Genomic DNA, 13,209 nt, shown 5'->3' with positions numbered 1-13,209 from the left:
TGGATGCCCCATCCACACTTTCATTTTCTATGTTCAGTGGACCATAAAAATTTAAAAAAAAAGTGAAAAGCTCTAATTTTGCATTAAAATTAAAAAGATTATATCATAAGGAACACATGTACTAATTTCAAGTTGATTGCACTTCAACTTCATCAAAAACTTAAACCTATAGTGGGACAGACAGACGGACGAAGGAATGAATGAACAGACCAGAAAACATAATTGCCATAAATTGGGCATAACAAAAGATGAATCAAGATTAAAAGTTGCCAAAAATGCATTTATTTCTCATAAAATATCACAATTAAATATGTAAAGTTAATAAAATCAACAAAAGTATATCAACATTCAATAATAAAATAAATAATTCTGTAATTCACAACAGTTCTAAAACAGCAGTAAACACCTTATTGGACAAGAATTTTTTTTTTTTTTTTTATAAGAACCAGTTAGCATTTTCTGACAGCAGACAGTATGCAGGTGATGAATCATTACAATGTTACACTTGAAAGGTTTAATTAAAGCAAATTTGATAAACAATAATTTTTATCAGTCAAAAGCAGATTTTCAAAAAAATTTATTTTACTCCAAAATATTCAAAAGCAGACATAGAGTTAGTCAATATTTGATAGGAATTTCGAAAATTGAGTTCAATATTAAACTTTCGCTGGCTTTTCTAAATATAAAAGTTGAAATAAAATGATTGTTTTCAGTAATTACAATTTCAAGAAAAAGGAAATCCTCTTGTCCATAATATTAAGAGGATTGTTTTGAAGCTTCAACAAACAAGTTAAACATTACATATTTAATTTCCAATATATTGCTTAAAAAATAGCAGTAAACAGCAATCTAGTTAGAATTTAACGAAATGTCATATATTAAATATCCAGGTCGGTATTTAATAACAAACAGAAAATATATCTTAATACCATACTTACTCGAAGAAATTAAAGTACAGATCTCCAAATATTTAAACTTTGTATCGGCTCATAAGTGAAAAAGTCAAGAATATGATTATTTTAAAATAACAAATCCAAAAACATTAAAAGATTTTGCAATTAATACCAATACGTGTGGAATGTCCGTGTAGATAACACCATCACAAAGTTTGTATTGAAAACAACAACAAAAACTATCAATGTTTTCCATCTAGTCCATTTATATATCATAGGCACAGGGACATATAGGCAGTTATTATCACAGAAAGTCCTGTTCAGATCTCTGAAATAGAAAAAAAATGTTAATACAAAAACTGCTGTTTCACAATTAAATGCATGGGAGTCACATGTTTAAGAATAAAACCACATACTGTCGATTCCTTTATTTCGTGGGTACCAATTTTTGAGGATAGAGGAAAAGTTGCATATTCGTGGATATTTAATTTCGTGGTTTTGACAAAGTCTACATATGTTCCTTCAGGAAATTTGTAATTCGTTGATTATTAAAAATCGTAGTTCCCGTGTAACCTCTAAATCCACGAAAATTAATATCCAAGGAAAATATTAATGAATCCACAGTATATTATAAAATTTGTTCCCTTTACATTATTTTTACAAAATTTTAAAGAAAATATAATTCACTACTAATTTTAAGGCCTCTAATCTTCCACCAAGTCTTAAGTTTCAAACACTCCTGAATAATTTTGATTGTAGCTTGATTATAAAACACATTATATATTTATGCTCATTCAGGACAAATAAATTAATGTGCTTTAATTATACATCATACAGTCTAGGTGAGTTCAACGTAAGGATTATCGGAGGATAATATGCTCCCATAATCCTCGTTATATATACTGCACATTTTACTGTATTTTCAGAAATTATGGCTAGCTTTTTTTTTTAATGCAATAATGTGACTCCGTGAGTATGATAATATGCTCCCATAGTCCTGGTTATAAATACTGCACATTTTACCGTATTTTCAGAAATTATGGCTAGCTTTTTTTTTAATGCAATAATGTGACTCGGTGAGTATATCTGGATGTTGGTTTCCCTGACACCAAATAAATAATCTCGCACTTTTGTTTATTTTTCAAAAATCAAAAATTGCAATATCAAATGCATTTACAGTAATGAAGAATAAATAATTCAACTTATTCTACTAACTTAATTTCTTAGTCCCTGAATATAAATATTTGTTAACTTTATACCTTGGTAATTAAATCCATTGATGTTTCCATTAATCCCCACCTTCTGAAATAAAATAAGATATTTTCATAAAAACTGGATTATAATTGTCAACATCGCTGATAAACATGAATAATTAAGTGCATAACATTTATTTTTATTTGGAGTCATAATTTCATTTTCATATTTATACAGATATTGATTTCAATTTTGTTGCATCTTTTTCATAGAAAGTTCTTGCATAATTAAATTTTTAAAAACCTCCCTCAAACACTCCCTCTGAAAAAATAACACACAAACCACATATTTCAACTGAGAGTATTTATCAAGTATATTCATTAAGGTTGTAACAATTCCCAAGTATTTATAAATCTCTGGCTTTTAAGGTGGTACCTAACACTACAGGGAGATAACTCTGTAAAATCTGCTTAACGTTTTAATTACATTGTGTTGTTTAGGGAATATTAAGCTTCTGAATGATCAAAATTAGTGTTTGTCAAACTGCTATATAACTAGTGTAACTTTACTGATGAATTGGTTGGGTCAAATTTAATGAAATTTTTATATTTTTGTCAAAGGGTCATGGTAAAAAATTTGTCAAAACTTAAGAAAATTAAACGAGCCAAATTAATTTAAGTGAAGGTGTTGGGTACCACCTTAAATGTTTGGGCTTGAGCATTTCTAACGAAGGTATTTAAAATCCATAAAATCATTTGGAATTTCAAACAATCAAAGAAGACCTTAGAATGCTGAGACAGTTCTCTAAAGAAATATTTATTATATTTCAAAAGACAATAGTCAGTGGATGATCCAGAAATTTTCATGAAAGGGGCCCACTCTAGTCAAAACAAAACCAATTTAAATATCTTAACTTGTTTTTAACAAATTTTCTTATTATTTACATACCCGGCTTTGTTTCTTCCTTTTTCTCTTCTTCTTTTGATTCTATGAGGAAGGAAAAAAAACATGAATTATGTTTATGATCAGAAGTTTCAGATCCCTGATGCATTTAAAAAAAAAAAAAAAAGTCCAATATTCCTTATATAATATTTGAACTCAAAGGAAGATCAAGATTTTTGTTAAAGGGTGAAGAGAATTAATTTTCTCTGAATGTGGATGTAGATAGTCATTGATTTTTAAGTAATTAAGTTTAACCACATCTCTATAATCACTGTGGTTTGTATTAACACAAACAGTCCCTATTGTATCAAGTTCTCAGTGTTTACATTTTCATCGATCCATCTTGCTTGCAATAAAATTGGATGCAACTAAGAAGGTGGTATATATAGGGTTATTTTTGTGCAACGTGTTTTGCTATTTTTATTGTCGAGCCTTCGACTTTAGTCGAAAAAGTGAGACTAAGCGATCCTACATTCCGTCGGCGGCGGCGGCGTCCACAAATATTCACTCTGTGGTTAAAGTTTGAAATTTTAATAACTTTCTTAAACTATACTGAATTTCTACCAAACTTGGACAGAAGCTTGTTTATGATCATAAGAAAGTATCCAGAAGTAAATTTTGTAAAAATGAAATTCCATTTTTTCCGTATTTTACTTATAAATGGACTTAGTTTTTCTTCCAGTTAACATTACATACAGTCTGCAGTTAAAGTTTATAAAACATTTATTAGATTCATAAACTATCCTGGATTTTTTTTACCAAACTTGGAAGCTTCTTTCAATCAAAAGACAGCATCGAGAGGGAAATTTTTATTGATGTTTTTCCTCATTTTTGTTGAGTCTGCGATTAACAGCAAAAGTAGGCGAGACACTGGGTTCCGTGGAACCCTTACGAATTTTTTCAGGTACAGCCATGAAAAAGGTTCGTTATTCACTGTGTTTTTGTGAAATCGGTAAAAAGATCAATGTGCAAGAAATTTTTAATAGTTTGTTCATTGTAAAATAGCAATTTTATTTCACATTCTTCCATGCATATACACCTCTTTACTCTCTCAACTAATAACCTCAACAGCATTGCTCTGTTTCCTCAATAGTGCAATCAGCCTGACTATGAGATTGATTTGTCATTCTAGGCAAACACTAGCATATTTCATTTAAGGTAACCAAAAGCATTTTTAAGGCTAGTGCAGAGTTCTTGAAAAGAAATCTTTTGGTTGACAGTCCAAAAAATTCTTGGGAGAACACAGATATATACTCATTTTTACTTTTAGTGTCAAATAGTTCACTTGTGTTCACTAAAAACCTCTTTATAGTGCTGAGTTCTTGAAAAGAAATTTGTTAAATGGATGTTCTGGTTGAGAGTAAAAAAACCTGGTATTGTTTGGAGAACACAGACATATAGTCATACATAGTGTTCAGTAAACCTATTTTCGAGGCTAGTGCAGAGTTCTTAAAAAGCAATTTGTTTTAATGGATTTTTTGATTGACAGTCCAAAAAGGAGTAGGTCCGGTAAGGGCCGATTTTGGCCTCAAATTTCAGGTTCATCTAACGAAAGTTTTTGGACACTTTTTAAACACTTAAGTGTCTATTTCAATTGATTCGATTAGTTTATGTGAAAGATTTTAACTGATTTAGTCATTCAAAAACGCTCTGATTCAAGCTTAAGGTAGATGGGGTGTCTAAATTATAATCCATAGAATCTTTTAATAATTTGCCAAAATGTAGTTCATATCCTGCTTGTTTAAAAACATTAATAAAAAGAATGGGTCACCGGACTTATTTTCACGCTACAGGTTGTTCAAAATTGTCAAGATTTTGTATAGATTATGCATGGAAAACCCATTTTTCCGCCATAAAACGCAAACCACACCATAGAATTTTGAGATAAAATATGAGAAGATAGCTTCAATATTATGCTTTCAGATAAGAAAAAGAAAAAATGGGGTCACCGGACTCGTTTTCTTGCTACATGAAAAAATGGGTAAATTCCTAACACATTCTATTGTAAAAGCAACACTATCTGAATTATCTGCCCTTGCATTTGAGTTGCCTCCCCTTATTTGACAAAGTTGGAAAAAAATTAATCAAACAAAAGAATTCTTATTTTTGTAAAATACAATCATAAATATGATCAAACATGGCATTTTCTATATTATAATGAAAATTCTTACACATGAATTACCTACTACTATAAAAATTTGCACATTTCATCAAAGATCTAGACCTTGTTTTCTAGTATTTCAAAATCCAAGATGGAGGAAGACACCCTATCTACCTTAAATATGAACAATCTATCAAATATGCCAAAAAACGTCACTTTTCAGATGGTTTTTGTCAAAAATGAAAGTAGCCGCATCCGTGTTCATCCTCAACTTTTATATATGTTTTGTATTATCATCAAATACAACTTACATTTCAATATTATGAATGAACACGAATGCGGCCACTTTCATTTTAGACGGAAACCGTCCAAAAATTAACCAAAATGCTAAAATTTTGAAGATTTCAGTAATTTAGCATGACTTAATGATGCTAGAACGCGATATTTGTGCATTGTATGTGGCAAAAAAGCTCATATTTATGTAGCAGAAGCATTTTACTTTCCAAAATATAGCTTAAAGATTACATTTTCACAATTTTCTAAAACTGCTATATTTTGCGGCCAAAAAGGGGTCTTACTGAACCTACTCCTTTGTCAGTACAAAATAGACAGTTATCAGTCCAAATCATTGATTCTTTTAAAAAGTTCACTAGCTTCTGTCAGACATTTGAACTGACATGATTTCAGAAAAGGTAAGAAATTTCAAATCTTTATCAAATTAATTTGACTTTACAAGAACTCTGTGACAGTGTCTCCACCCCCAAAAGTGCATCCCATAACCTCACCCTCAGTGGTTTGTGTGTCAGGTGCTTTTTCCTCTGATTGTGTTTCTTCTTTTTTCTCTTCACCTTTTAAAATTGTACATAAACTTTATTAACTTGCAGTGATGACAATAATGGCTCTGAAGATTAAGTTCACTGAAACTAATTAAAATCTATAGGTCCTAACTGAATAAATAGGTTGTTTGAAAGACTGGCTTGCTTCTGATTTTTTTTTTTTTAAGAAAACAGACATTTTTTCTCCTTTTTTTCTTTCTAAATCTAACATTTTCAAATATAAAGATAATCCTACATTTAGAAAATGGATCTTAAAAAATTTATAACAAATAAAAAAAATTAAGCGCATTAAAAAAATATTTAATTCTATTTTTCATATGGTTAAAATATCTTCTAACAAATAAATATTCGCATAGACAGATTTAGATATTCCAAAATTCAAGGTTTATATAATTTGCAACCCTCACCCTGTGCAGTGCTTTCCTCTGTCTTTTGTTCTGTTTCTTCACCTATAGTGAAAGAAATTGTGACCAATGATATAACGATGAAATTCAAACATTTAAAGAGAAAGTGTCATATAATTAACAGTTAGAGTATAGCAAATATACTTCAGTTTGTATAAGGGGAAGTGAAGTTATTCTTGCTTGCTTTAATAAGTTGACCATAGGCAAGCACAATTCAATTTTAAGAATAATTCATATACCCTCAGGGTTGTTATATAATGTCAGGAATGGCCCATTGAGATTAGGGTCAAATGAATAGGGCACAATTTTAGAGATAACTTTTGGCCACAAAGTAAATAATCTTTTTTTTCAATTAGATGCAGTGAATCAATTTAAATACAATTAAATCACCCTTAAAAAAAAATTGGTGTAAAATAACAGAAAAATGTATATAAATCCTTACTTGGTTTTTCTTCTGTTTTACTTTCTTCTGAAAAATAAATACCAAATGAATATAAAAAGTTAATACAAACTTTTTCATCTCTGATTGTTTGCCAGTACAGACATTATCTGGAAAGTTGAAAGCTGTAGTGCATATTTTGAATATGAACAATCTCCTAGCTTGAGATAGAACAATTTTTACTTTAATAATAATTATTTTTTTATAGATTTCATCATTTTTGGTTGGAACAATATAATTAAAATTGCAATTATCTCGATCAAAATTTTCAAATTTGGTATCCAATTGTTATATTACACAAGACTTTAATTCTAATTCACAGATCCAATAATTAAATTTAATTTCCACTTTGGAAATTTTTTTCCTCAAGATTCTTTTGCAGCAAGAAATCAGAATGCAAGTTAGTAGATATAATGTAATTCCGGAACCTGGTTCTAATGGTTAACTGACGAAACCTCATAATAAAACATACACTTTGTTGGAAGAAGTAAATTCAGGAATATTAGTAGAACCATAGTTATGATATTAGAGTAACCAAAACCAAATCAGCCCTAGTTTTTATTGCAGAGGCGGATTTAAGGGGGGGGGGGGGTCCAGGGGGCACGGACCCCCCTTTTTGTGAAAAAAATTGGTTGCTTATATAGGGAATCACTGAAGCTTGCCCCCTCTTAGGTCAGTCAGTGGGCCCCCACTTATGAAAATTTCTGGATCCGCCACTGTATTGCACTCAGGTCAGTTCATAATTCAAACCTTCAATTGGAAAGAGTCCTAGAAATCTTTACAGCCAATTGCATAGAGTGTGTAGGTAAAGGTACTATCTTTGGTTAGCTTGCTTGCTAGCTGAAACAAACAGTCATTATTAGGTAAGGTAAACTACCCTCCTCTAAGAGTAGATTAGTCCTAATAACAACCAAGCTACTTTGAAAGGAGGGTTGTATACCTTAACTTATAAATGACTTCACAGTTCAGCTAGTAAAGCAATGGACCTTTACCTACACACTCAATGCAATCAGCTGTAAAATTATAAAATAAGAAGATGTGATACTATTGCTCAATAGACAGTTATCCTTTGGAGAACAAATGATGTGGATGTAAGCAATTAAATGTCACATTACAGCCTTTAACAATGGAGCAAAATCTATACCATTTTTGTAAGCTATTAGAGGTCCTGAGATCACAAAAATGTAGAACAAAACATAGTCAACTGCCTGCATGATTTATGATTAAACCATTAAATATTTTAAAAAACATTTTTAAAATATGACAGACAACAGCCAACAATGACATTTGAATTACAGCCTTAAAACTTGGGAATGGTATATACAAAATGTGGCAGGTTAACCCAAGTTTGTAAGAGCTTAACCTAAACTGGAAACAAAATTCAGATTAAAATTTTGCTCAGTATATATTTGATCAGATGGATCCTTGTACAGTAATAGTAAATTCAACAGAAGTTGTATTTTTCAGGTAGCTTAGGAGTTAGGGATAGAAATTAAGCCTTGAATGTTTTTATAAAAGATGAGTCAGGCCATAGGTTGGGAAAGATAAATCTAATGATATGTTTAACAATCTTATGCAACAAATTGTCTTCCCTCACTGCAAAAAAGTGTATATTTCGTGTGTTTTCACATACACAGCAGCACATTTAAGTGTGAGTGTGGAGATTCAACCCTGTTGGTGAAAATACCAACACCTCAAATATTAAGAAAACTGACACACCTCTCCAAATTTCATCGAGTGGTCTATAACCTGCAAAGATGTGAGAACTTTAAATGAAAAGGTAAAAAAAAAAATCTTATGAAGGGTCAGGTCAATTTTTTTTAAATACAACCCCCCCCCCCCCCCCCCCCATTCCTCTCCAACAATTGATTGTAGAAGGTTGAGGTTAGTATTAGTGACAGAGAAAATTCATTGTTATATAAGGAAATGGGATATCATAACAAAGCTGAAAGGAAAATGTTAGCAAGGAAATGTGTCAAATAAATACAAGATTCAAGTGTAACTGAAATTCTGATATCAATCAATTATTACTGATGATATTTTACAGAGCTCTTACTAATTTATAACATAATTTGTTGACAAAAGAGATTGCAGTCATACTTTACTATTCTTATGTCATGAAATTAGAATTCAAGAATTTTTCTAAAAATGTGTCATTGCTATAAAATTTTATATGTGTTGTTACACTTCTTTTATTAGTCCCATGCCAAGAATATTTATTAGTTTTGATGCAATGTTTGGTTGCTATAAATTTTGTGTGATGCTTATTACTCTTTCTGTTTAGTAACATGTAATTTATACAGTGAACTGTAAATTACACATCAACTCTCTGCAACTGATATGAAAGGCAATTTTTTTTTTGAATAATCAGAACTTCAGTTACAAATTACAGATTGATGGATAGAAATTAAGCTTTACATAAGAATTTCTGATTAGAAATTATTAGCAAGCAAGGTAACAGGATAAATGGATTATTTTCTGGTTAGGAAAACAGGTATAATACAGGAGGTTTGACAAACCTTGCTGTTGTTCCTCAGGCTTAGTCTCAGTTTCAGACTGAGGCTTAGTCTCAGTTTCAGACTGAGGCTGAGCCTCACTTTCAGAGGGCTTAGCCTCTGTTTCAGATGGCTTTGGTGAAGGGGCTTTAGTTTCTTCTTCTGTAAAGCATATATTTACATATTCAATCTTTCTTATAATGCTTTGCAATATTGGTATTTTTATGCACAATTTCTTTTTTTTTTCATATTGCAGTTCATTAAACATGCTGATTTCTCATAATTTGCCAACAGAAATCAGATCAAATTTACCTGTAGAAAAACCAAATATTTATAACTTTAACAGCTACATATATTTTTTCATGTCTTCACTAAAACTACATTTGGCCTGTAAAGTAGAAATATGTGATAGTTGAAGCCTTTCTGCTCCAAATGTTCATAATTTTGACAGCCAATGAAACTCTAGCATTCCAACTTTTGGAGTTGTGCATTATAAGGCAAAAAACAGAGGGGTCCAAAATGTCTAAAAAAAACATAATGCAGTATGGAGCATTGTCAGATCATTGAATGTGAAAAGGGAGATTGTAATTTAAGGTGGTACCTAACACTACAGGGAGATAACTCTGTAAGTCAGCTAAACGTTTTGATTACATTGTGTTATAAAAGGAATGTTAAGCTTCTCAATGATCAAAATTGATGTTTGTCAAACTGCTATATAACCAGTGTAATTTTTCTGACAAAACGCTGGGTTCAAAATTTTTGAAATTTTTATATTTTTGTTAAAGGGTCAAAGTAAATACTTTGTCAAAATTTTATGAAAATTAAACGAGACAAATTAATTTTAGTGAAAGTGTTGGGTACCACCTTAAATGTATTCTTATTACCTGTTTTTTCTTCTTTTGGTGCTTCCTCTTGTTTTTCTGAAAAATGTTACAAAATTTCAAATTATTAGATATAAATTGAAATATATTTCTATGATTATTTGGTCCCAGGAAATTAGGGGATAAACATTATTTATATAAATTATCAAATTCAATGAAATAATGTTATCTAACTATTTTTTTGGACAGCACCTCAATTAAGTCACTGTGGATGTTAAGATCAATATCAGAAAGAATATCACAGCAATTAACTAGACAATTCACTTTTAAATACATAAAAAAAGCTGCGTAAAAAGAGCAAGGTGCTGAAAAAGTATTAGAATGTGTCCTAAATACACGGATGCCCCATCCGCACTATCATTTTCGATGTTCAGTGGACCGTGAAAATGGGGTAAAATCTCTAATTTGGCATTAAAATGAGAAAGATCATATCATAAGGAACACATGTATACTAAGTTTCAAGTTGATTGGACTTCAACTTCATCAAAAACTACCTTGACCAAAAACTTTAACCTCAAGTGGGACGAACGGACGGAAGGACAGAGGGAAGGATAGACAGATAGACGAACGAACAGACGGACGCACAGACCAGAAAACATATTGCCTATAAATGGGGCATAAAAAAATTGCTTTGATATTTTGACTGTATTCTTGGTCTCTTCAATTAAGGTGTTTTTATGAATTTTAAAAGTTATAAGTTAATGGTATAATTAAGAACCTAAAAGAGAAAACTTTCTTATTATTTTCCATAAAAGCTAGGGAGGAAAATGAAATGAAGCAATTATAGAATATTGGAAATCTGTACAAAGGCATTGGTCCTAAGCTGGAACTATACTGAAATCTGAAAGCTGAAAACATGTTGGGGTTGGGTTTTTTTTCAGAAGAAAAAAATCCTGTAAAAAACAAAATTAATTGTTAAAACTTTTTTTCAAATTATGATTATCATTCTATCCAAACAAATACTCCACATTTTCTTGCAATAGTTAAATTGCTATAAGAATTTGACCTTGAAGTACTTTAAGGTAACCTTTTTCCTCTATTAAAATATACACAACAAAGAAACCATTACCTGAAGCAAGCATAGGATATATTACAAAAAAATATTTTACTATTAGGCTACATTACAATCAGAGCATGCATTAAACATACACAAAAAATATATTTATATAACAAAAAATACAATTTGGCACTAATATATATTAGTATAAAGATTAACTTCAGTAGCTGGAACACAATAGCCAACTCAAATTCTTGTATTTACTTCACCCTACAAAAATTGGTCAGTGAAATTCCACTGGAATCCCATTCAAGTTCTCCATGCATTAGAATTCAACTGGTTTCCATTGGGCCATTTTATCTGGGTTTTGAGATGATTCCAGTGGAATCTCATTGATATTTTTTATAAATTCCACTGGGATTCTAAGCAATTTCCACTGATATTTCAGTAGAAACCAAATGAGATCTCAATGAATTCCAGTGGGATTTTAATGATGTTTGGTGGGATTTTAATGCAACCCCTATGAAAACAGTTAGCATTTTCAGACATTCTGAATTAATTTCTGTTATAACATTTTTCTTACAATTTTTTTTTTCAATATTCAAAGTGATTAAATTTTTACTTTTTGTGGTCATTTTGAGTGTTCCAGCCATTGAAGTCTACAATACATAATTAAAAAAAAACAGCATACCAAATAAACAAATTAATATCTTCTTAGAACTGTTCAAATGCATTCAGATTGTTCAGTAAATACCAATTTGAGATAGAGAGAGATAAAAATGTAAACTCTGTAGTTAGGAATTAAAACTCCTTAGATCGAAAAAGTAAGATGATTTCGACTTCTGTTAGTTGAACCATTCTGTTTTAGCAAATCTATCATCATTAGCTGTTATTTTTTTTGAAATGACAAAAATTATATAAAAATATGGTGCCATTGCCATAGAGAAAGCTTTCTGCCAAAGATCTAAGGCCAAATTCCAGATATATATGCATTTGCTCAGTTGCAAAAGAGGTAGAAAAGTAGTATAACAGTATATTCTAGCCATATCAATTTATAAGGGAAACATGAAGATATGCAATAGGGAATCCAAACCCCACTTTCTTATGACAGACAGAATATAAGTGTTTTTAGCATAGACAATCTATAAGTTATATATAAGTGTATATATATATATATATATATATATATATAGGTGTATGTATATTAAAGATAATTCTTGTACACTCTAGCTATACAGTACAAGGTCATTTAACCAAACATATTCATATAATCTACAAATTGGTTAGTCTAAATAAATATTGAAGGTTGGAGGTCAAGGTCAACTAAAGGACAAGCAGTGCTGTTGTACCTTCTTTAATTATTTCACCAGATTGTTTAGTTTCTTTTTGTTTATCTAAATCAGATTTCTCTTTTTCAAGAGATTTTGATTGTTCCCCTTCTTTTTGAGATTTTGCTGATTTTTCCCGCTCTTTTTGAGACTCGGCAGACTGCTCACTTTTTGAAATTGATTTTTCAGTCTGCTCTCCATTTTTGGCAGACTGTTCCTGGGCTTTTTGAGATTTTGCAGACTGTTCCCTTTCTTTCTGATTTTCAGAATCAGATAATGTTCCTTTTTGTTTACCTATTACATAAATTAGTTTTTTTCTTGAATACATGTGTATATCTTTGTGGAGTATTGTGTAAACTGTAGTAAATCATATATAAAAGAAATGCATGTCCATGAGACACAGATGATGCCACAGCTTGCATATAATGTTATAAAGGGACATAATTCAATAACAGTAAAAGTGACGCTACCAAAATTCGAAAATTGATCTGTTTCTTGTAAAAACATTTTATATAACTTTTATAACAGTTGGTTGAAGAGACATGAAAATAGTGAATGGAATAGAAAAAAAATTAGCAATTTTTCCATTTGTAAAGGGACATAAATCTAAAACAGTAAAAGTGACACTAGCCAAATTCAAACTTGATCTGTGTTTGGCAAGGGCATACCGATCAAAATGACTGATTGAAACTGAAATGA

The 13,209-nt window shown here is 30.6% G+C and overlaps 1 protein-coding gene across 31 annotated transcripts in view; it reads right to left on the bottom strand.

Moving 5' to 3' along the window:
• Nucleotides 1-259: 259 nt before the first annotated feature.
• LOC143058482 (thioredoxin domain-containing protein 6-like) overlaps nt 260-13,209 on the bottom strand; it is a 58,554-nt gene continuing 45,604 nt past the window's right edge. For 12 of the 31 annotated variants that reach the window (XM_076231970.1, XM_076231972.1, XM_076231971.1 and 9 more), the window contains 8 exons: nt 12,550-12,804; nt 10,189-10,224; nt 9,329-9,466; nt 6,813-6,839; nt 6,374-6,415; nt 5,916-5,978; nt 3,036-3,074; nt 2,380-2,408 (listed from right to left, as the gene is read on the bottom strand). In XM_076231970.1, coding sequence (XP_076088085.1) covers nt 2,383-2,408; nt 3,036-3,074; nt 5,916-5,978; nt 6,374-6,415; nt 6,813-6,839; nt 9,329-9,466; nt 10,189-10,224; nt 12,550-12,804 — 626 coding nt within the window. In that variant the 3' untranslated portion in view covers nt 2,380-2,382. Of the gene's footprint in view, nt 1,222-2,152; nt 2,196-2,379; nt 2,409-3,035; nt 3,075-5,915; nt 5,979-6,373; nt 6,416-6,812; nt 6,840-9,328; nt 9,467-10,188; nt 10,225-12,549; nt 12,805-13,209 lie in introns of those variants that run through there. The other 19 variants (XM_076231974.1, XM_076231977.1, XM_076231976.1 and 16 more) reach the window with 5 other exon arrangements.

Source organism: Mytilus galloprovincialis, chromosome 14 (genome assembly GCF_965363235.1).
Source record: "Mytilus galloprovincialis chromosome 14, xbMytGall1.hap1.1, whole genome shotgun sequence".
Lineage (NCBI taxonomy): Eukaryota > Metazoa > Mollusca > Bivalvia > Mytilida > Mytilidae > Mytilus > Mytilus galloprovincialis.
Note: the sequence above shows the minus strand (reverse complement) of the source record. Positions and strands in the feature narration are given on the sequence as shown.